This window comes from Condylura cristata, unplaced genomic scaffold (assembly GCF_000260355.1).
Source record: "Condylura cristata isolate star-nosed mole 26May11 unplaced genomic scaffold, ConCri1.0 scaffold00003, whole genome shotgun sequence".
Lineage (NCBI taxonomy): Eukaryota > Metazoa > Chordata > Mammalia > Eulipotyphla > Talpidae > Condylura > Condylura cristata.
In genome coordinates this window covers 52,591,674-52,613,149 of record NW_004567104.1, presented here as the reverse complement: position 1 = coordinate 52,613,149, position 21,476 = coordinate 52,591,674, and the positions used below count along the sequence as shown (strand labels likewise).

At 35.6% G+C, this 21,476-nt stretch overlaps 1 protein-coding gene across 1 annotated transcript in view; it reads left to right on the top strand.

Annotated features, from left to right (window-relative positions):
• The first annotated feature begins 333 nt into the window (after nucleotides 1-333).
• ZNF654 (zinc finger protein 654) overlaps nucleotides 334-21,476 on the top strand; it is a 60,976-nt gene continuing 39,833 nt past the window's right edge. The window contains exons 1-2 of the mRNA XM_004675280.2: nucleotides 334-564; nucleotides 20,349-20,494. Of these exons, the coding sequence (XP_004675337.2) occupies nucleotides 376-564; nucleotides 20,349-20,494 (335 nt within the window). The 5' untranslated portion in view covers nucleotides 334-375. The remainder of the gene's footprint in view (nucleotides 565-20,348; nucleotides 20,495-21,476) is intronic.

The following is a 21,476-nucleotide window of genomic DNA, read 5'->3' as shown; positions in this document are numbered from 1 at the left end:
CCCGATCGAGCCCCGCGGCGGCCGCCGTGTCCCCCGCCGCGCCCCGTCCTCCTGCGCCGCCTATGGCAAAGCGCGTAGGAGGTCCCCAGCAACCGCCGAGCAGTATTTGACCAACGGATCGCGGGTCTATCAAACAGACGGCTGATTTGACCAATGGTCGTGAGAGGGCGGGTTCGTACATGATTGGCGGCTAGAAAGCTCCAATGAAAGCTGGGGGCGTGGGTGGGCGGAGCCGGAAGTAGAGCTAGCCGGGAGGCCCCTGTCCGGCTGGGGCGGAGGAAGGGGGAGGGAACTAGAGGAGGAGGAGGAGGTTAGCCGAGGCAGCTACGGCGGCGGCGGCGCAGGGGCTGGTACGCGCTGGGCGGCGAGAGCCTCATGGCGGAGGAAGAGAGCGACCAAGAGGCCGAACGCCTCGGAGAGGAGCTTGTGGCCATTGTGGAGTCTCCGCCTGGCCTTGCGGGGCTTAGAGCTGCGGGCGACGGCAGAGGCGGCGCTGGCGGCGGCAGCTGCGGTGACGGCGGCGTCGGGATCAGCAGTCGGGATTACTGCCGACGCTTCTGTCAGGTGAGGCGCCCGTCGGCCGCCGGGACTTGTCACCCGCGTCCTGGGCCTCCCTGTGTCTCTTGGCCCTCAGGTCCCCGGATCTGGGCTGTGTCGGGTGGTGCTTCCACTAGCCCAAGAGGAGAGAGGGTGAAGCTCCCTCCTCCACCTCTCCTGCCTGGGGTGGGGGGCGGGGAAGGAACGGGGATGACCCCTGCGTTTGGGGTGGCCGAGAAAGTGAGAGTTTGGCGGCGATGGCAGCGGTTGGAAAGAGTGGGGGTCAGCTGGCCGGAGAGCTCTGTACTGACAACCGTCCCCGGCCCCAGACAGACCCCTTTCAGCCGGAGGGTCCCGCCTTTCTTGTGTCTCCTACCCTGTTCCTTCTCACCTCATTTGGGATCTGTGGAAACATTTCCTGCCTCCCCTACTCCGCCCCTTGCCCCCAGTAGTCTCCTCTTTTTCGGAGATGAGAAGTATGCCATCTCTCTGTCGCCCCCTTTCCTGTCATCGCCACCCCTCCCCCTCTGCTAGGGTCTCCTGTCATCCCCTTAGGAGATCGCGGGGCCAGTTCTCCTTTTGGATTAGGCGCTGACCCAGTGTGATTTAGTTACTTTTTGGAGAGATGGGGTTGTGGCAGTGTGACTGTCATCGTTCCTTTTCTAACCTCCTTGCCCTGATACATGCACTCTTTTCTAATTAATTGATCATAGAGAAAGTAGTTTTTCTTAAACTATTGCTCCACCTACATCACCATCCCCTCAGTTTATAAATTACAATGTTTTATTTAGCCTGTAAAATACAGTGTCCCGATACTTAATTATTTTCTTTATTTGATTGACTGCCACTATGATTTAATGTAAAGAGTTTGACCATAATAAAATATAGTAACAAGCAAAGTACCTGTCTAGGGGTAAAGTCTAATCTTCATCATTTACATCTATGTACGGGTATAGCTTAGATGTTTTCTTCTCATAAAACTCTTGTTTTGCCAACTGTTTTAGAGAAAAAAATTAAATATTATTTTTCCACCTCATTAGATATATAGGATTCAAATTCTGGTTCCACCACTTCGTTAGTAGCATTGGCTTGGACTAGTTATCTAACCTCTTACTGCTGTTCTTTCCTTTTCAGTCAAATAGGGATAGTAAGTTAATGAATGAATATTTAAAGGGTATGGGTTCTTTACATATTAAAGTTAGTATTTCATTTTGGTAACAAGTGAGAAATAACATTAATAAGAAATGGGCATCTTGTTGGAGAAATTTATTTTTATGTTCTCCCAAGCTTTGGAAAAAAAAAGGGTGGAACATTTTAAAGTAAGTTATTAATGCTTTAGTTTAATTTGTCTTTTGATTTCATCATTTCCCACATAGATAGGAAATTGTTTTGGTACAAAGTGTGTGCCAATTTTCTTTGGCACTACTCTCTATCTATATAGTGACTTTCTTGAAAATGTATTTTTATTTTTAGTGTTAACATTTACCAGCTTTAGAGGTTCAGTGACCTAGCAGTACTTTTCATGGCTGTATTTTTCACATCTAGAAAACAATTATTGGTAGATTTTGGATCTACAGAAATTTTAAACTAGAAAATTAGGGCACAGTTGATCTTTTTAGTATATTCATGGACAGAAAGTCTTATTTTCCCTATGTTGTGCTTTTTATGTTGTTAATGATCAACTTGATTTTGGTTATACTTAACTTTATAAATTTACTTGATAAATTTACTGATTACCCTTAATTGCTGTAGAATTTTAAATTTGAGGACCAGAACATTTTTTAAAAACTTGTAACTATTATTCCATTTAATGATATCAATTTAAGAAGAGATGAACAAATTTAGCATGCAAAAGAGTGTGTAGTGAAGGTATTTGAAAAAGGTATTTGAAGGGTGATTATTTTATGAAATTTTGTAACCTTCTAAATATCCAAAGAAATAACACTAAATTTAATGAACTTTAGATTTCTAAATTATGAGTATTATAATGACAAACTTTAATGTTAACAACTGTTACCTGAAACCTTACCACATACTTTATATAATATTCTAGATTACCAACAGATTTGTTTTTAGGGATACTGTTCTGGTTCCACTTTGCAGGTCATCTTTGTGAAGTCCTTTTTTGTATTAAAATTTGGAATGACAGATTCCCTGTATGAAGTTGAATTTTATCCATTGATTAATAAAAATTCTAATTTAGTAGTTCAGTTTTATATAGTAGTAAAGGAAGTAGTGGATTATATAATCTATTTTCCAAAATAGTTCCTTTTTAAACATCCAATTTAATTTTCTCAGAAATTTTGTCTCCTGCATTTCTAATATTTATCAAGGGCAATATTAAGTAACATGCACTCATTCACAAGTGATTTACTATTGAATAAACCATTAAATGAATAATATGCATTTGGGTGGGTGATAGTTAACTAATAAATTATACACATAGCCTTGTGACATGGAGAATAAAGACTCCAATTTATCTTCCTTCTTTTAGAAAGAAATATGAATCAAGATTTCTTGGCAGTTCATTTCTGGGTGAAGGGAGAAAGGATGGAATACTTCTTTTCAAAAGTGGTTCTTGAGTCTTACCAAAAGAAAAGTAAGACAACACATTAGATAATATAAGTTATAAATTATGCGTGCAGCTTAGTGTATTTTATGATATATATTCTATTTGAGAAACAATACCAGGTGATTTTAAAATCTCAAATGAAGGTAATAAGTCTACTAGATGGCACTTGAATTTTAAAATGAGGGATTTGAGAGATTGAAAATGTTGACTTCCAAATAGTTACATGCTATATTTTAGACTAACTGCCCTTATCACATCCTCCTTTAATTTTCATTAGTACACTCTCAACAAATGCTAAACAGAATAGGCCCTTAACTAATGGTAAATGTACTCTGAGGAATGGGAAATACATTTTTTTTTTCTTCACTGGATAAAATGAATTTATATTTTCTTTTTTAAATTTTTTTAATTATTACAAAAGTTTATTTTTACATCATTTTGCACATTTTTTTTTCCATCTCGATTGTAATCCCCGCGGATTTCCCATCACCAAATCACCCGTGTGCTACCACCATAGTCCGTGCATTTCCCTCCCCTCCCCCCCCCCTTTTTATCCCATTCCCCACTCCACCCCCACAAAATGTCTCTGGTATATGGTTGTTCATTATTTTTGTTATTTTCTCGCCTACTCCATTATACTCCTGCTATGAGTGAAACCATCCATCCGGTATTTTTCTTTCTCTTTCTGGCTTATCTCACTAAGCATGATCTTTTCCAGCTCCATCCAAGTTGCTGCAAAAGACATGTGTTTCTCTTTTTTGGTTGCTGAGTAATATTCCATTGTGTATATGTACCACATCTTTTTAATCCAGTCATCTACTTTTGGGCATTTGGGCTGCTTCCATGTTTTTCTAATTGTAAATAAAGCAGCAATAAACATGGGGGTACAAGTATCTTTTTCAATCAGTGTTTTTGTGTCTTTTGGGTAGATACCTAGGAGTGGGATTGCTGGGTCGTAGGGAAGCTCCATGTTTAGCAGTTTGAGGAACCTCCAAACAGTTTTCCATAGTGGTTGTACTAGTTTGCATTCCCACCAGCAGTGCAGGAGAGTTCCTTTCCTTTTTCTCCACATCCTCGCCAACATTTGTTGTTGCTAGTTGTTTGAAGATGTGCCATTCTCACTAGGGTGAGGTGGTATCTCATTGTGGTTTTAATTTGCAGGGAAATACATTTTTAATGCAGCTCGACAAATTCTTTAGGCCTTCAGATAGGTCTTATTATGCAAGTTGAAATTGAGACCTGAGCAAATTAACTGGTCTTCAGTTCCAGTGGGTAGACAAGCTGGGATTTGTACCCAGCCTTCAATTTCTATTGAAAAGGCACATTGAAATTATAAATAAATCCTCAAACAATTATAAAGTAATTTTTTTTTTTTGACAGGTTATGCAAAGAGGGAAAAAAGTTACTGGTAGTACTCAGGGAATCATGAATTGAAGATTTAAAATTATTCTTTCAGTATGGCACAGTGTAATAAAGCAGGTAATTATTATTTCTCTTCTTAAGTACTGTGAACATTTCCCCAATTCCTGAAGGTTGTAATAAGTCAGCATTTGCTAGATACATTGAAAATTTTTGATCATAAGTTGATTGTAAATTAAACAAGTTAAAAAAAGTGTCAGAATGAGTACAGTATATAATTAAAAAAAACTTTTCTAGAAACACTTGATATGTTGTTAAAATAGTGAATAGTCAGGAGTATAAGATGAGAGAGAGAGTGAAGGTGAAGTGCTCAGTATTATACCTAACACATGGATAGGCTTAAATAGAAGAAGCTATTAATTCCTTTGTGTGAAATTCTCTGAAGGTTTAAGAGGGACATTGGAGACAATGACTTATCTGTAGGCCACTTACAATTTATATCCCACAGTTTACAGAAACTTGAGAAATGTTACAATTATAAAATTTTGTTATTTAATTAGAAAAATTGAGGGACCCTGATGAAGTATTAACTGATACACAGAAACAACAACATTTTCTCAGAAATTTTGTCCCTGCAAGGGACATTTACAATATCTGGAAATATTTGATTGTCTTAACTGGGGGATTTGCTACTGGCATCTAGGGGATAGAGGCCATGAATGCTGTTGAACATCCTATAATGAATGCACAAAGAATTAACTGTTCCAAAGTAACAGTACTAAATTTTCCCAGCTATACCATTACTTTTGAACTCTTAGTGGATATTTTTGGTCTATAATGTTGATATAAATGGCAAAAAAGTATTTAAATCTCTAAATAATTAAAGCAGCTACTATGTACCCAGCACTCAAATAAGCACCTAAGAGATAAAAGGGGTTAACCTCATGGTTTTATAAAATACTTGCTAATACCTTTCTTTAGATAAATTATAAAATTTTAATTGTTTTAGGAAAATACAATCATCTCTTATACTTTGTATAGAATTTACACAATATTTATAATTGCTTGAATTGCTTGAATAATTTCTTAGGGTATAATTGATTTTACCAGTTCTTGTTGCTAATTGGAGTTATTTTTTAATTTTTATATACTTAGTTTAAAAAGTCATGCATGTTAAAATTATTAGGAATTACATTTATCTGCTAATAGAGACCTGACTTAATAGCTTAAACTGTAATACACAGTTCTTTCTTTCTTTTTTTTTTTTTTTTAAAGATTTATTTATTTGTGCATCCAGAACTGGGATTCAGGCCAGAGGCTCAGGGGCGGTGAGAGGCTTCACCAGAGATAGAGTGGGGAGCAGAACAGGAAGATCAACGAAGTACACTGCTGAGGGGAGCAGCGGGCTGGTCAGGAGAGGTCTGCCACGCCATGTGGTCACCTCCAGGGCAGGCGGGAATCGAACTCATATGGAGGTGGCTTTAGATTCTCAGTGCTGTGCTTTAAAATCCCGCTGCGCCACCAGGGAGGGCCCAATACACAGTTATTTCTCATATAAGAAGTCTTGAATGGATAGTGTAGGGATGCTATGGTGATTATATCACAGACCATCACTTATTCTTTCTTATATTTAATATATTCAGCTTATTTAATGATCCAACATAATTGCGGGTGTTTCATCCACATCTCAGTTTCATATTTTGGGAAGGCTAAGCCAAAAGCACCTTGCCTTAAATTCTATTCATTGACTTTTATTTCCACCTTGTTAGCTATCTCCATTTGAAAAGAATATTAACTTATTTTTCTTTTTTTGTATTACTTATTCTCTTGATAAATATATGGCTGACTCTGTTAGGCAGGAAGGAACAAAAAAGTATGGATATTGTGGAGGCACCCGTCTTTATTTTGTTAGCCACTTATAATGAAAAATAGCAATCATACTCTGTCCATTTCCTTTTCCACATAATCCCCAGAGGCAAGCATTTGCAGTTCTCTTAACCATTTTGATATGTAACTCTGTTTGTAAATAATACTTTCCAGGTTGTAGATGTGATAAGTTAGCTTAAATAAACAGAGAAGATGGGGAGTAGCTCAACATCTGTTTATTCTTCAGTAGGCACACTTTGATTTTAACCCCATTTCTCCTTACCTTTTCCTATCTGTCCTAGCATTTCCTAACCTACTCTTTATTTCTGAATCTCTTTTAGTTCAGTAGTTTTTGATCTAGTAGGGGAAATATCTGGAGCAGATTTTCAACTAAACTTTGTTTTGACTCTACTTTTGCCTTCAATTTTAAAGGTATGTGGAAATTTAATTCCTAAGATTTTCTGGTATTCTTCAGCACAAATAATTTTGTTCCTGAACTCATTCCCTCCTTTTTAAAAAGTAGCTGCCTACCGAAATATTGTTTTCTTTCCATTTTTATTTTCTTCCTTGTAGGTCTTTGGAGACAAAAAGATAGTTTTTAAGCTTAATAAGGAATAATAGATATGAAAGGTGATGAGAAGGAAAGAATTAAAACTAATTCATAGAGATTTATTTACTTTTGAAAAAGGATATCTTACTTCCTGATCTACTCAGTAGTGAATATTTAGAGCTAGAAATAATTTCATTGCATGGGTTTACTTTTTGTTTTTCTGTGAGTGTATTTTTATTACTAAATTGCAGATTAAAAATTTAGCTTTTATCAAGTGGTTTTCAATATTTAATAGATCTGGGACATTTCCAGTGCTCCTGAAAGGTGAATTTCATGGAAAGCCATTGTCTTGTCATAGCTTGGAAAAACAAAACAAAATGAACCCAAAATTTTAGTAACTATATTAATGATCCCTTGTTGCTTAGTGCTTTTTTAGATTATCTTTCAGAATTGAATTATACTAATTGTTCATAATGACATTACTTGTGGTTGCCAATCATTGAAAATAGCCGTAATGGCTAGAACTGTTTTAATTTAATTTTTAGATAATATGGCAGAAGAAAATATTTTTAAAGTTTGCTGCTTAAAAGTTTTTTAATGATACAGTCATTTTGCTTTTCTGCCAAACAGAAGGCACCAGTTGTACTGTTATTGCTGGCACTGAATCTTTTTGATTTTCTTGCCAAAATGTGCTAAACTATACCTTGACAATTATAAACAAAAGCAAAAAATGGGAGCTTTAAAGAGAAAGATGGTGAACTATCTGCCTTGTGAGGTAATTGGAAAAATGAAATATGACCAGTTGGGTATTTGAAAAGAATATGATTAGTAAAATATGGTCAGTTGTAAGAATTTAAAATTATATTCACATGTCATGGTAAGGCTATTAGACTATTTAAAATGTAATGTAGCTATTAATTCTGATTATGTTTTTAAATCAACTACTAAATTGGAGTGTATTTTAGGTTTTGTAATTTCTCATAACTCCCAATACCATATAACCTTCAACTTTCATGTAGTACATGCTGCATTGATTTCTTAGCTCCCCTATTTCTGTGACAGATCAATTCATTGTTTAAACAGTGCACTCTATTCAGTTTGTATCTGCTCTCTAGGATGAGACCCATCAACTACCCCTACATAACCTTAGGGGAACACCTCTAGCAAAAAAGATATGAGAGGAGGTCAGTCTATATAACGTGTTACTGAAATACCGAAGTCCAGTACATTGATGCTTTGTATCAAGCACTCAGTACCCTCAGCTCTCCAAAGCAGTGGTGATTACAAAATAGAAAGCAGTACAAAATAAACAGTCATTGATGTTAGGGTGGAAACTTGTTTATTATATAACACATTGGAGATAAAGCGGTAAGCAAACAGGTATTGTTCCCACTTTTTGTGTACATTTGTAACTTTGATATGTTCTATGAAGGTATACAAACCCAGAATATAGGAACTAATAGAGGCTTGATGCCTGGACAAGTTTAACTCTGCTGAGATTCTTTGGTTTAGTTTGAACATGTTGAATTTAGAGTGCCTTCTCGCATCCAGGGAAAGATCTTAAAGATAGCTGGATTTACAAAATTCGAAGCACAAAGTGAGGTCTTTTTATCATAACTATGTAGATGGTATTTGAAATAATCTATGAGTGAACTCACATAGAGTAATAATGTAAGAATAATAATGAAGAAAATTTAGAAACAAAGCTTTAGGGATTCTACAGTTAAATTGCCTATCCTGGTAGCATTTTCAAATGAAGTCTGAGAAGGATTCATTAAGCAGGTTGGAGAAAACCAGGAAACAGTGGTGCCATTAAAGGAAAAGGAAGAGAGTGTTTCAGGATGAAGTGAAATATAAATGTTAGTGGAAACTATTGAAATCCAAGCAAAGAATTTACATGGAAGTCTTTGATGACTTTACGAAGAATTATTTGATGTAGTGATGGGAGCAGGTGTCAAATTGTGGAGTAGTTTAAGGAAGGGGAGTCAAAGAAACAGAGGTGGTAAATATAGATGATCTCTAAAAGAAAAAGAAAGACATGGATATGGTAGCCAGAGAGGCTGTGAATTGAAGATGAGGAAATAATTTTTAATGAAATTGATGAGATTTTGGCATGTTAAAAAATCTCATAAGAATGATCCATTTGAAAGTAAAAAGTGATCTACAAAGACCTGCCAAAGAAAGGACAATATTCAGATTGAAATCTGGCCAGATTGACAGCCAAGAGCCTGTTACTTAGCCATAATGGACACATTTATTGTATCTAAGAATATGAATTTGGTGTTTTATTATCAGCATCTGTGCATATGTATATGATAGATGTTATAGCTTACTACAGCAGTTACTGACTAGTAGAAACAGTGATTTAAAAAAGACTCAGCAGAAACTAAAGATGTTCATTAATGTAAGAGATAAGTCAAATGTAATACTATGACAAGTTTCCTATAAGAAGTGATTTTCAGTCCTCTTATTTTACCCCCCAACCTACCTGATGATACATATTTAACTCAGACACATGGTGAGCTATAGTGGTCATTCTTAAAATGCAAGAGTTGTTATGATGATATGAAGAGGTCGGACTTACTACTTGGAGCTTTTTTTTTTTTTTTTTTAAAGATTTATTTATTTATACATACAGAACTGGGGTACAGGCCAGAGGTGCGAGGGGCGATTGGATTCACCAGAGATAGACTGAGAAGAGTGAGGCAGATTGACTGAAATACACTGTTGAGGATACCAGCAAATGTGTCTGGAGCTGTCTGTCATGCCATGTGGGCCATAACCCTGGCTATAGCTTCATAGTGCTGTGCTTTAACCCATTGTGCTGCCAGGGAGGGCCCATATCTTAGGTTTTTTGAGAGGAGGAGGGTGTGGGCTATGTTTTATATATTTAATCATCTTAAATGATTACATTTTAATGTTTCAGTCTGTAGTATTTAGTTAAATTTAGCCATGGATATCTAGAAATTTTATTGCTTCAGAGTATAGCAAGTCCTTGAATAATATAATTTTGTTCAGCACCATTGATGAGACAAAAACAATCTTGGCTGATACTGATATATATTTATTGTTTAAGGTTGCAGTTTCTAAAAACATAGTCACCATTAAAGGAGATAATCTATAGAAGCAGTTTGTATACTTCAGAAGTATGTGAAGTTATTTGCAAAAAAACAAACAAACAAAAAACACAAAACAAAACAGTTGGTGAGCATTCTTTGGTGAGCCAGTCTGAGATTTTTATGAAGTCTCTTAAGAATTTCAAACTGGGCTAAAGAAATAAAAATCAACAAAAATCAAAAGGCATTAAAAGGTTATGAACCTTTGCTGTGAGCCATTGTGATATATGCAACACTGCCTGTTTTTGCAAATGAAATGTCATTGGATTGTGGCATTTCTATATTTTCATTCTGTATTTTCTGTGACTGCTGTAACGATATAACAGCAGGGTTGGAAAGTTAGGATGGGGACTGTATGGCCTAAATGCTACTTTCTGGCATTTTAAGAAAAAGTATGTCAGTTCCTGTCCTAGATTTTCATTTTTTCCTTTGAAACAACCCTGTGAAATAGTATTTTTCATCTTCATTTTATGAATGTTGAAGCTGAGACTCAGAGGTGTTAACTACCCCCTAAGTCTTTCGGTTAGGAAAGATACCAAGATTAATAGTGTCTATTTGTGGAAATACGATGAGTGATCTCCCCTTGCCACCATATATTATTCAGCTTTACTACAGAAATGGTATACTTGTCATCTGTGGTAGAGTGGAGGAGACATTGAAAAAAAAAATTAGGTAAAATTGAGTTGTGAAAATATTAAAATTTACTTATATTATTACTTGATTTCCTATATTTCATCCTCTGTTTATAAACAGAATAGATGTGCAACTTTTGCTTTCATTTTGGCTCCTAACTTATATTATGTAGTTCCTTCTCAACTCTTCATTTTATGGAAAAAAGTAAAAAAAAATAGTCTATTATTTACTTACAAGTTTCCATATTAACTGAAGGCATTTTGTACTTCAACTGTCATACTTTGTTCTCTTGTTTATATTTTGATGTTAGCCTCTATAATTATTACGTGCTCATAACTTAATAGGTGCTTATAACATGTTGCATGTGTGAACGATAGTACATAATTTGCTTTTTGTTATTATCAATAGATTGGAATATCCTTCGTTATCTGAGGCATACATATAGACATATAAAGTAGCATAAAATGATTGTAAATGGTATTCCTGAAAGAAAAACTTAGCTGTATACTTTGTGAAAAACTTCATATTAATGATTATAGGGGATTTAGGGAGAAAAAAATTACAAACCCTGCTCTCAAGAAACTAAATCATCTACTAAAGGGACTACTGCATCCCCTAACAGAACCTTGATCCAAACTATAGTTATCTTCCCCCTGCATTATTTTATCTCCTTACTTCTGATTTTTCTGTGTAATCTCCACACAGTCTAAGTAATCTTTTTTAAAGACACAAGAGTAAGCTCTTGTCATAGCTCAAATCCTTACAGTGAACTACAGATTTCATCATTTGACCCTGGTGTAACTCTAACTTGTTTACTATTCTTTGCCATCACTACTTCAGCTATATTAGTGGTTTTGCTATTCCTTCAACTTGAGTTGAAGTACAGTATGTTAAGTACAGTATGTTGTCATTTATTTGTGGGTTCTTGGAAATGTCAGCTTTTAACAAAATGATGTATAACAAAGTCAATTTTACTATTGGCTAAATGTTATTAAAGAGAATTAAACTCCCATAGCACATTTCTGGTCACAAAAGTACTACCAGACTTTTAAAAGTAAAGACTCAAAAAACACTTTTAACAGTAAATCATAATTTGTATTAATTCATTTTTCTCCAGCCCATTTATTGCAGTTCAGGGTCTTGGGTGCCTGAGATTATCCTAGCAGCACAAGGCAGAAATCAACCGTGGATAGGATGCTCTTTTCACTACAGGACATACACAAGCATTCACTTAGACTGGGATGAAGTAGATACACCCAGGAACATGTGCACATCTTTGGAAGTTTGTGGAGAAAATCCATACAGATAAGGGGATAATGTGCAGACTCCACATAGACTAACTCCTGCCATGAATTGAATTTCTCATCAACACAGAACCCATGTTGAAGGAAATGATGTTAATTTGAGAACCAGCTATATATTTATTCCTCTTGGCTTCTTTATTTTGCCTTTGTTTTGTCTGCCAGAAATACTTTTCATTTGGGTATCTGTACAGCTTGCTCTAGGACCCTGTTCAAATACCCTTTTATTAGAAAGATGGAGATACTTCCTAATCATAACAGATAAAGTGGCATCCTGTTTCTAGCAATCTGTCATGCCCTTATATTTTATTGTTTTCCAAAGTACTTAACACCAACTAATATATCTGTTTTCCTTCCACTAAAGTTTAAAACATTGGTGCATGGTGCATAGTAGGCTGTTACTAAGGTTTGAGTAAGTGAATGAATAAATATAAATAAACCCTGACGTAGTAAATAGTGATTTGTGCCACTAATACAATTGTATTTGAAGTCCTCGGCCAGGACTCTGATAAATATAGTTGTGAATGTTTTGGTGGATGAAATAACATTTGGATTTATTTTATTTTATTAAATTTATTTTTTACATTTTCATTTTGTGCAATTTTTCCATCTCAGTTGTAATCCCTGTGGGCTTCCCACCACCAAGTCACCCCTGTGCCATCACCATAGTTCCATGCACTCTTCCCACCCTAGTTTTGATCTCATTCCCCTCTTTATCCCCGTAAAATATCTCTAGTTTATAGTAGTTTATAGTTGTTCATTGCTTTTCATTTTGACTTTATTACAATTGCTTCCTCCCCCCATCTCATATACTCCTGCTATGAGTGAAACCATCTCGTGTTTTTCTGTTTCTTTCAGGCTTATTTCACTAAGCATGATCCCTTACAGCTCCATCCATGTTGTTGCAAAAGGCATGAGTTTATGTTTTTTGATTGCTGAGTAACATTCCATTAGTCTTGTTAGTTTTTGTTAGTATTAAAATGTAGGCATGAAAAAAGTGACATGGTTAGGAGAACTTTGTAAGTAGAGTAGATAATTTGTGAAAAGGTAGATGGCATGGTGTAATTTATGAATGGGGGGTAGTTAATTGACCAGAGTTGGTTCTTAAAACTATTTAGAGTTCTTAAAACTGTTATTTCTTCAGATTAGCAACAACAGTGTCTCCTGTGCAAATTGTTGGTCCCATTCTAGCCGTACAAATCTGGAAACTGGATTTGGAACACAACAATCTGTTTTTTTTTTATTAGCTTTTCAGATTTCTGATGCAAAAGTTTGAGAACTCTGGATAAAAGTACATAAAATACAAAAATATTGATAGGTATTAAAATTGGAAAAGTTAAGTGGTTCATATTTTGGTGTATGAGTTTGGATTTTGTAGGAAAAACTATAGATTTAAGGGCAAAATGTTGCTATTACTCATCTTGAAATATTGTTTTAAGATAGAAAAAAGGAAGTAAAGAATGAAAGCCAGACCTGAAAGAAAAGCTCTAACCATGGAGGCATTTCAGAAATGGGGCAATTGAAGGTCTGGCTGAGTAGTGGCAATGAAATAGACACAGGAAAATTTCATGAAATGTAAAGTGTTCAACATCTGGTTGAATATAGAAACAGGGTACAAAGACTTCTGAAATTGCATTGGGTTTCTAATCTACAGTGTTTTGGTCTATGGTAGAAGGAGCACTTAAGGGATCTAAATGAACAGAGTTTTCATAGAAGAGTTAGTTTTTTTTTAAAAGAAATTGTTAATTACTAATAATGGACATTGCTATTAATTTGAGGATGCTTAATGAGGACATTTAAAAAGACTTATTTCCAAGTAACTAATAATAAAGTTTATTGAACTACAGACCTTATTTGTTTCTTTTTTTAGTTATATTTCAGTACTTAGAGTGTGACTTCTTATTAAGACTGCTTGTGTTTGAATGAATTTACCAGTTTTAGTCTTTAATTTTAAAACTTCCTTTCAGTGTTTAATAAAAACAAGACTGTCAACAACAACGAAAATAATATATCCATTCCATCAATGAATTTCCTCCTGTTGAATTCACAAACAAAAATTAAAGTTTAAAGTCCAAAAACTTCCTTTGCTGTAATATTGCATAAGTAGAATCAGTGCTTTTAAAATCAGAGCTGGGGATTCTCAGTAGCTGCAGGTTGGGTTGTCTTTCTCACCTCTAAAGGAGATTTAACCCTCAGTCTCTCTTGTGTTCTTTCTTGACCATCCAGAAGGTCAGTAATACATATATTTATTCCTCTACCTAGTCCAGCACCTATTAAATTTAGATACACTATTCCTTGAATTTAGTACATTTTACAGCTAACTCAAATTACTCTTACAGTAGGACTTAGTGATATGAGAGGGGGAAGATGTGCTTAGACAAAATGGAGTACTAATCAATCCTGATTTTACCCTCAGCAGGGTGCCTGGCATTTGTACCAGCTGCCAGAACCTATTAACTCGTACTTAAATTTTACTGGAAAAATGTATGAAGTGGCTAATTATGCCACAGTATGTTTACTATATTTACTATATTTTCATGGTTGGGAATTGGAGTACTTTGAGAAATATTCCTACTTGCTTGAAAGTTGTTTATGAATTTCTGACTTGCAGTTTATAAATTGCATGGTAGCGCCATTAATAAGGCTATACTTGATGATTTCTCCTTTTATTTCTTTTATATTAAAACTTTCAATTTTTTTTTCTGTCTTGTTATGATACTCTTGTGCTGCAGTAAGCAGGGATTCTTATTGTAGGGGCACAGCATCTATGCTGGCCTTTATCAAGTGTAATCACTTGGTTGTAGTGCATGTGAAGCTCAAAGCAGCCTTCACAAGGCTCCATCCTTGCTGTCTCCACAGCCTGAGTGTTCTGTTGGGTCTGGATTCCTCTATCTTCAACCTTGAGCTAAGATATTTTTAGTTTTTGGCTGGTGCCTCTTACCCTAAAATTCTTAAGCCTATTAAGCTAAAATCATAAAAAAAACACTACTGTTTTTGTAGTATTTAGATACTAACCATAAACAGATACCTGAAATGAAGCTGTTTTTGATGTTTCTGATGTCCGTGCTCTTAAGTGCCCAGGAAAGGCAGTATCTAATGCCACTTGTTCCTCTAGACCTCTTTAATAAGCTTTAAACTGTTTTAGACCTTGGATAATTGGTTCTATTTCATTGGTAGTATAAGCATATATCTTTCATAACCCTTTCAGTAGTCGCAGCAAGATGTCACTTTAGATTAACAAGGTGGTTTTTGTTTTTGTTTATGTTTATATTTCAGCCTATTCTTTGGTCCCTCCTGTCTTTTCCATTCTCTTTCCTTTTGGGCTTAGGTTTTAGTATTTTTCAGTTAATTCCTTCAATAAATCCCGAGATGAAAGTCAAAGAATTGTGTCTTTATGAAAAAGTACTCATTATCAGACATATTTTGTCCACTCTTAGCTCCCAGCTCAACATCAGATCTAGGACTGATCTCTTAATTTTTTTCTTCTGCTTTGTTTTTCCTTATTTACTCCTTCGGCCCTCACTTTGAATTCACTGTACACTTTCCGGTACCATGTAATGGTATATATACATTGCTCCTTGTTAGAACCATTAATTTGAAATGTACCTGAAATACTTCACTATTTGAGGTACTTCCCCAGGTTTTTAACCTTCCAAATCAGTACAGATTTTATGGTATATCCTATATCAGTCTTAATACTCAAGGTGTGGTTTTATTGATTCTCTTTAACAGGGCAATTTGCCATAACTGGATTTCCAGTTTGGTTCAATCTGACATTTCCATACTAGTTACCTTCTATACCTCTGTTCATTATCTTTGGAAACATTCGTCCCTCCCCTTTTAATGGAAAACAATTAAAATACTCTCATTTCATGTTTAAGAACACAGTCTAGGTATAGATAGATGGATGGATGGATAGATAGATATAGATAGTGAGTAAGCTATATCTTTTTTTTTTTTTTAAAGATTTATTCATACAGAACTGGGGTACAGGCCAGAGATGCGGAGGGTGAGAGGATTCACCAGAGACAGAGCGGAGAGCAGGACAGGCAGATCTACGAAGTACACTGCTGCTGAGGGGAGCAGTGGGCGGGTCAGGAGAGGTCTGCCGCACCATGTGGTCACCTCCCAGGCAGGCGGGGAACAAACTCATGCTGAAGTGGCTTTAGCTTCTCAGTGCTGTGCTTTAACCCGCTGCGCCACCCGGGAGGACCCTCCTTATAGTTTTTATCCCAGATTGGGTTTGTGTAATAATCTAAAATTTCAAGTGATTGGGTACAGTTTTTGTATTTTGGCAAAAGCACTACAAAAGTGTCATTGATTCTTCATGTTAAAGACTTTTTATGATAATATGTTTTAGTAATTCCTGGTAATTTTTACTTTGATGACTTGGTTAAGTTTGTATCTGTGGAATTTCTTCACTTTAAAACTTAGTATCTGTCTATTTGCAGTTGATAAGTGGCATGCAAAAGATACTTTTTAGACTTCAAACTCGGCTTTCACTTAAACTTTTTCCTATTCATAAAAGCATTGGGATCTATGGATCTTGTCAGCAAATTTATTACAGTGCATTAGCCTAATGTTGATTATTTATTTCTCTTTTCTACGTTAATTGGGATTTTTAAGTATGAAGAACTGTCATATCACTAACATTTATTTATTTGATTATTTGTATTAGTATGATCTTTATATTTATTTGTGTTCCATGGATTAAAGTTCAGTACCACCATTTATTTTGCTGCTTAAATTGTTCCAGCTTTAGGTATTAGGAACTTCTTTCAGGTTTAACTCGTTTTTTTTTTTTCCCCCCCCCATAATTTTTTCAGCATTTCATTATTTTCTGCCATCACAAAAATATTCTAAGCTCATCTTCTATTTTCCGACTTCTGCCCTGAAACCATGGAACACAAACAAATATAAAGATCATACTAATATGAATATAAATAAATATAAAGATCATACTAACCTCCCTTGAGGTCTTTTATTTCTGGAGAATAGTGTTTAGAAACCACTACTTGGGCCTAAGTATGTTTTTACTAGAGTGTTAGTGTTCCTTGGCCTTTTCAGTGGACATAGCTAAGAAGTAAACACACACACCCGCACAGTAACTGTGTTTCAGCAGAGTAACATAATCATACTTAAAGAAGTAATGAAAAACTAACTGAATGTTTATTTAGGTATTTAGGAAATTAACACATTTATTCAATACATAGGTTGTATCATCACCAAATTTTGATGCTCCTGGAATAAAATGGAATGTGATATGTAATGTGTCTTATATGTAATGTGTCTTCTGGTGATTATGATTGTAATCCCAAAGCTACCATCCCAAATGCCAAAATCCCAAATGTTGAAATCTGTAAAGATCAACATTTATAAAATCTATAATCCTGAAATAGTATAATTCTGAAAGATCAGCTCATGAAGAGAAGTGGAAAAATTTAGTTGAAAAATATATGATATCTCCCCTGCCAAATCATTCAGTCATGTACAACGTAAGACTTCAAAATATAGTTAATTGTGATAATCTGACAACTTCCTATGAACTGTGTCTGTGCAAATATCCATAATCTCTCTCCCTGTAAGACTTTTGATTTATTTATATTTTAAGGATTTATTTATCTATGCACACAAGAACTGGGGTACAGGCCAGAGATGCGTGGGGCATGGGGGTGAGAGGACTTACTAGAGACAGTGGGGAGCAGAACAGGCAGATGTACAGAAATACACTTGCTGAGAGGAGCAGTGGGTGGAACTGGAGAGGTCTGCTACTTCATATGGCTCACCTTCCTGAATGGGGATCGAATTCATGCTGCAGTGGCTCCGGATAGCTTCATAGTGTTGTGCTTTAATCTGCTGCACCACCAGGGAGGGCCCCTACAATACTTTTTAATACATTGGACTAGTTTTTTGTTTCTTTCCCACTATTTTAAAGTATCAACAGTTTTTTGTTTTGTTTTGTTTTACAATTTCCTATTTAATGTATTTCATTTTTACATCATTTCTATTACTGGTACAAATTATATAAAGATTTTTAGGCCCTCCCTGGTGGCGCAAAGATTTTTAGGCCCCTATGGTGGGTCAAAGCACAGCACTAAGAAGCTAAAGCCACTGCAGCATAAGTTCAGATCCTCACCCCAGAAGTGACCCACATGGTGCTGCAGATCTCTCCTGACCCGCCCACTGCTCCCCTCAGCAGTGTACTTCGTCGACCTGCCTGTTCTGGCCCCCACTCTGTCTCTGGTGAATCTTCTCACTGCCCTGCATCTCTGGCCTGTACCCTAGTTCTGTATGTGTAAATACATAAATCTTGAAGAAGAAAAAAGATTTTTAGATAGTTGTAATTCGTAGTATATACTTTTCACAAATTTGAATCCACGAAAGTACATTATCACAATGTAGATTTTGTGTGTGTATGTAAAAACACTGAAATTGGTTCAGTAAATGAAGCAATAATCCTTTTTTTTAAAATCTACATTTATGAAAGATAAAAATTCTTTCTACAGTGAGCTTTCTTGTATAATGTAACTAGTGAATAAGTGTTCTGGGTGTTTTTATATGTTTCTTAAATATAAAATGTAAATGAATGTCTTAAAAGAATTTTTAAAATTAGGTTTTCCAGATTATATTTTCTGGGCTTTGCTATTTGGGACTATAAATTTTAGGCTTTTCATTAGTGATTTTGATATTTGGGGACTTCAGCATTCAGGATGATGGGATCAGGACTGGGTAATGGATTTACACCTTTTGGAATTAGGACCCAAACTCATCTTCTAGTGTGTTAATCAGTGGGATGAATCACTCTAAACAAGTGCTAAAATAAATATTAGTGAACAGCTTGCTTGACACCTTTGAACTTTCAATTTTATGATGTATCAATCTGATATGATACATTATAAAATAATACATTTGTATTAGCTTGAACTGCTATAACAAAATTCCACAGACTGTGAGGCTTTAAACAACAGAAATTGATTTTCCCACAGTTTTGCAGGGTGGAAGTTTAAGATCAATATGCTCACCTAGCTGAGTTTTGGTAAGAACTTTGCTCTTGGCTTGCGGTTTACTGCCTTCTTGTTGTGACCTTACCATGCCATTTCCTTAGTAACAAAGTGTGGGGGGAAGGAGAGGTGAGGGAGATATACGGAGTATCTCTTGAGCTCTCTTGGCAGCCACTGTTGTCTCTGATAGGATTCCTTCCTTATGAGATTATTCAACCTTAATTATAGCCTAATAGCCCTCTCTCCAAAAACAGTTATATGGGAATGAAGACTTAAACACATGAATTGTAAGGAGACACATTTCAGTAAGTCCACAACAATATGGGTGATGTCTTTTTAGTGTCTCTAAATAATGAATTTTTTTTAACTTACTGTACTGAAATAGGCAGTAGGCCAGATCTGGCCTTCAGGCTGTATATTTTTATAATCCCTGTCTAACATGATAAATAGAACATTATCTTTCTTTTTAATATATAATTGTTAATATTTATGCATACAGAACTGGGGTACAAGCCAAAGGTGGCAGGGACATTGAGAAGGTTCACTAGAGACAGAGTGGGGAGCAGAACAGGCAAATTGATGAAATACACTGCTGAGGGGAGCAGCAGGTGGGTCAGAAGAGGTCTGCTGCGCCATGTGGATCACCTCCAGGCCAGCGATCAAACTCACACTGAAGTAGCTGCAGCTCGTTTTCAGTGTTCCATCCTAACCTTTGCGCCACCAGGGAGGGCCAGAACATTATATTAAGTCTTGAATGTGAATAACATTTTATAGCAATTAATAGTTCTAAAATCTTTTCTCATAAATTACCCCAATTTAGTTTTATCTGCAGGATAAGTATTATCTTCAACTTAAGGTGAGGCACAAAGAAGGAAGATGACCTATCCAAATTCATAAAACTAGTTAACAAACAGAGCCAAGACTGGTTATATTGAATTCTTTTCTCTATAACATGGTACTATAAAACTTTCATAATCAGAGCATCATGCCACTATATATTAATATTCATTTGTTGCCAGAATGCTTAGAGTTCTGTCTTAAAAATAACAATGATTCTAGTAGTGCAGGCTCATTTCTAATTTTCTTCACTATATTAGCTTTCTACGTATTTTAATAATTGGTATTTTGACAAAAGCTAGATATGGGAGGTGAAGGGTATTTGTTAGAAAGTTTGATAAAGATTTGGACAGTATAGTCACTCATATGCTGTATTTTTTGTTTGTATTTTCAAAGATAATGATTTCCTTTTCAGATATACAAAATGAACCTAAACAATAAAGAACTCCCTCAACCATTTTGCTCATATATAACTAATGTTTTAATTTATCTAGTAACTTTTACCCAAATTTTTAAACTTGAGATCTTAAGAACAGTTTCTATAATAATGTACTTTTTGGATTGCTTCCCCATCAGGTGGTTGAAGATTATGCTGGAAGATGGCAGGTCCCTTTGCCACAGCTTCAGGTTCTTCAGACTGCACTTTGCTGTTTTACATCAGCCAGTGCATCATTCCCAGATGAATGTGAGCACGTACAATATGTTTTGAGTAGCCTTGCTTTGTAAGTACTTTTTACTTCTTATAAAATTATTTTTTCTCAATGTATTTGAGAATTGGTTTTTAATTATTTTCTTAGCGGGAAGAACCTTTACTCCCTCAACCAGAAATTTCTTCAGTTAACTATTTAGGTTTAATTTTGAACCTTTAACCACAATATTACTTTTAACTTTTATCACAAATAGAATTGTAATATAGATTCTTATGGTCACCACCAGCAGTTTACTTTTAAATTCCCCAAAATGCCTTGGCATACTTTAATCATAAATCCCACAGTACAGCAATTGAGGCTGTCACAGTTCTCATAGGAACTTTAAATAGCGAGAAAAAGGAAACTGCTGGTTTATAAAAATGCTTATTAATGACTTTGAGTTAAAGATTATGAACTAAGCACTTGTGGTTATCCTTTTTGCTCTCCTAGATCCCACTATAATAACAAAAGAATTAGACATAAAATAAAGTAAAAAAGAGAGTAGAGCTTATCAGTGAATGAAAGACTTCAGTTTTCTGGGCACAGAAAGTCGATACAACAGTGGTCACTTAAACATGGCAAAGCGAATCACACCTTCATTTGTGTGTGTGTGTTTATGTGTGTGTCTTAAATTGGATTCATTTCACAATAGAAAATCAGTTTGTTTCATAGGATGAATATAATTTTGTGAAACTTATTGTTTCCTACATTTTTATGTATGTGAATAGTTATTTGTGGCAATTAAAGCAAAATTATCCATTTATTTATAAGATAGAAGGAAGAGAGTCCATCCTGCTCCACCCCCTACTAGAATCCTAGAGAAGTATAGAATTTGAACATTGAAGGTGTGAAATAGAGAGTTGGCAATGAGATACTTGGGTGAATGAAGATAAAGGAGCTAATTGCAGTTTTTCCATTCAGGGCAGGCATCAAACAGGGTACAACAGGGAAAGAGCATCACTACTTTCATTCTTCTCTAAGGAAATTAAGTGACTGTAGAGCAGTGACCTTTGCA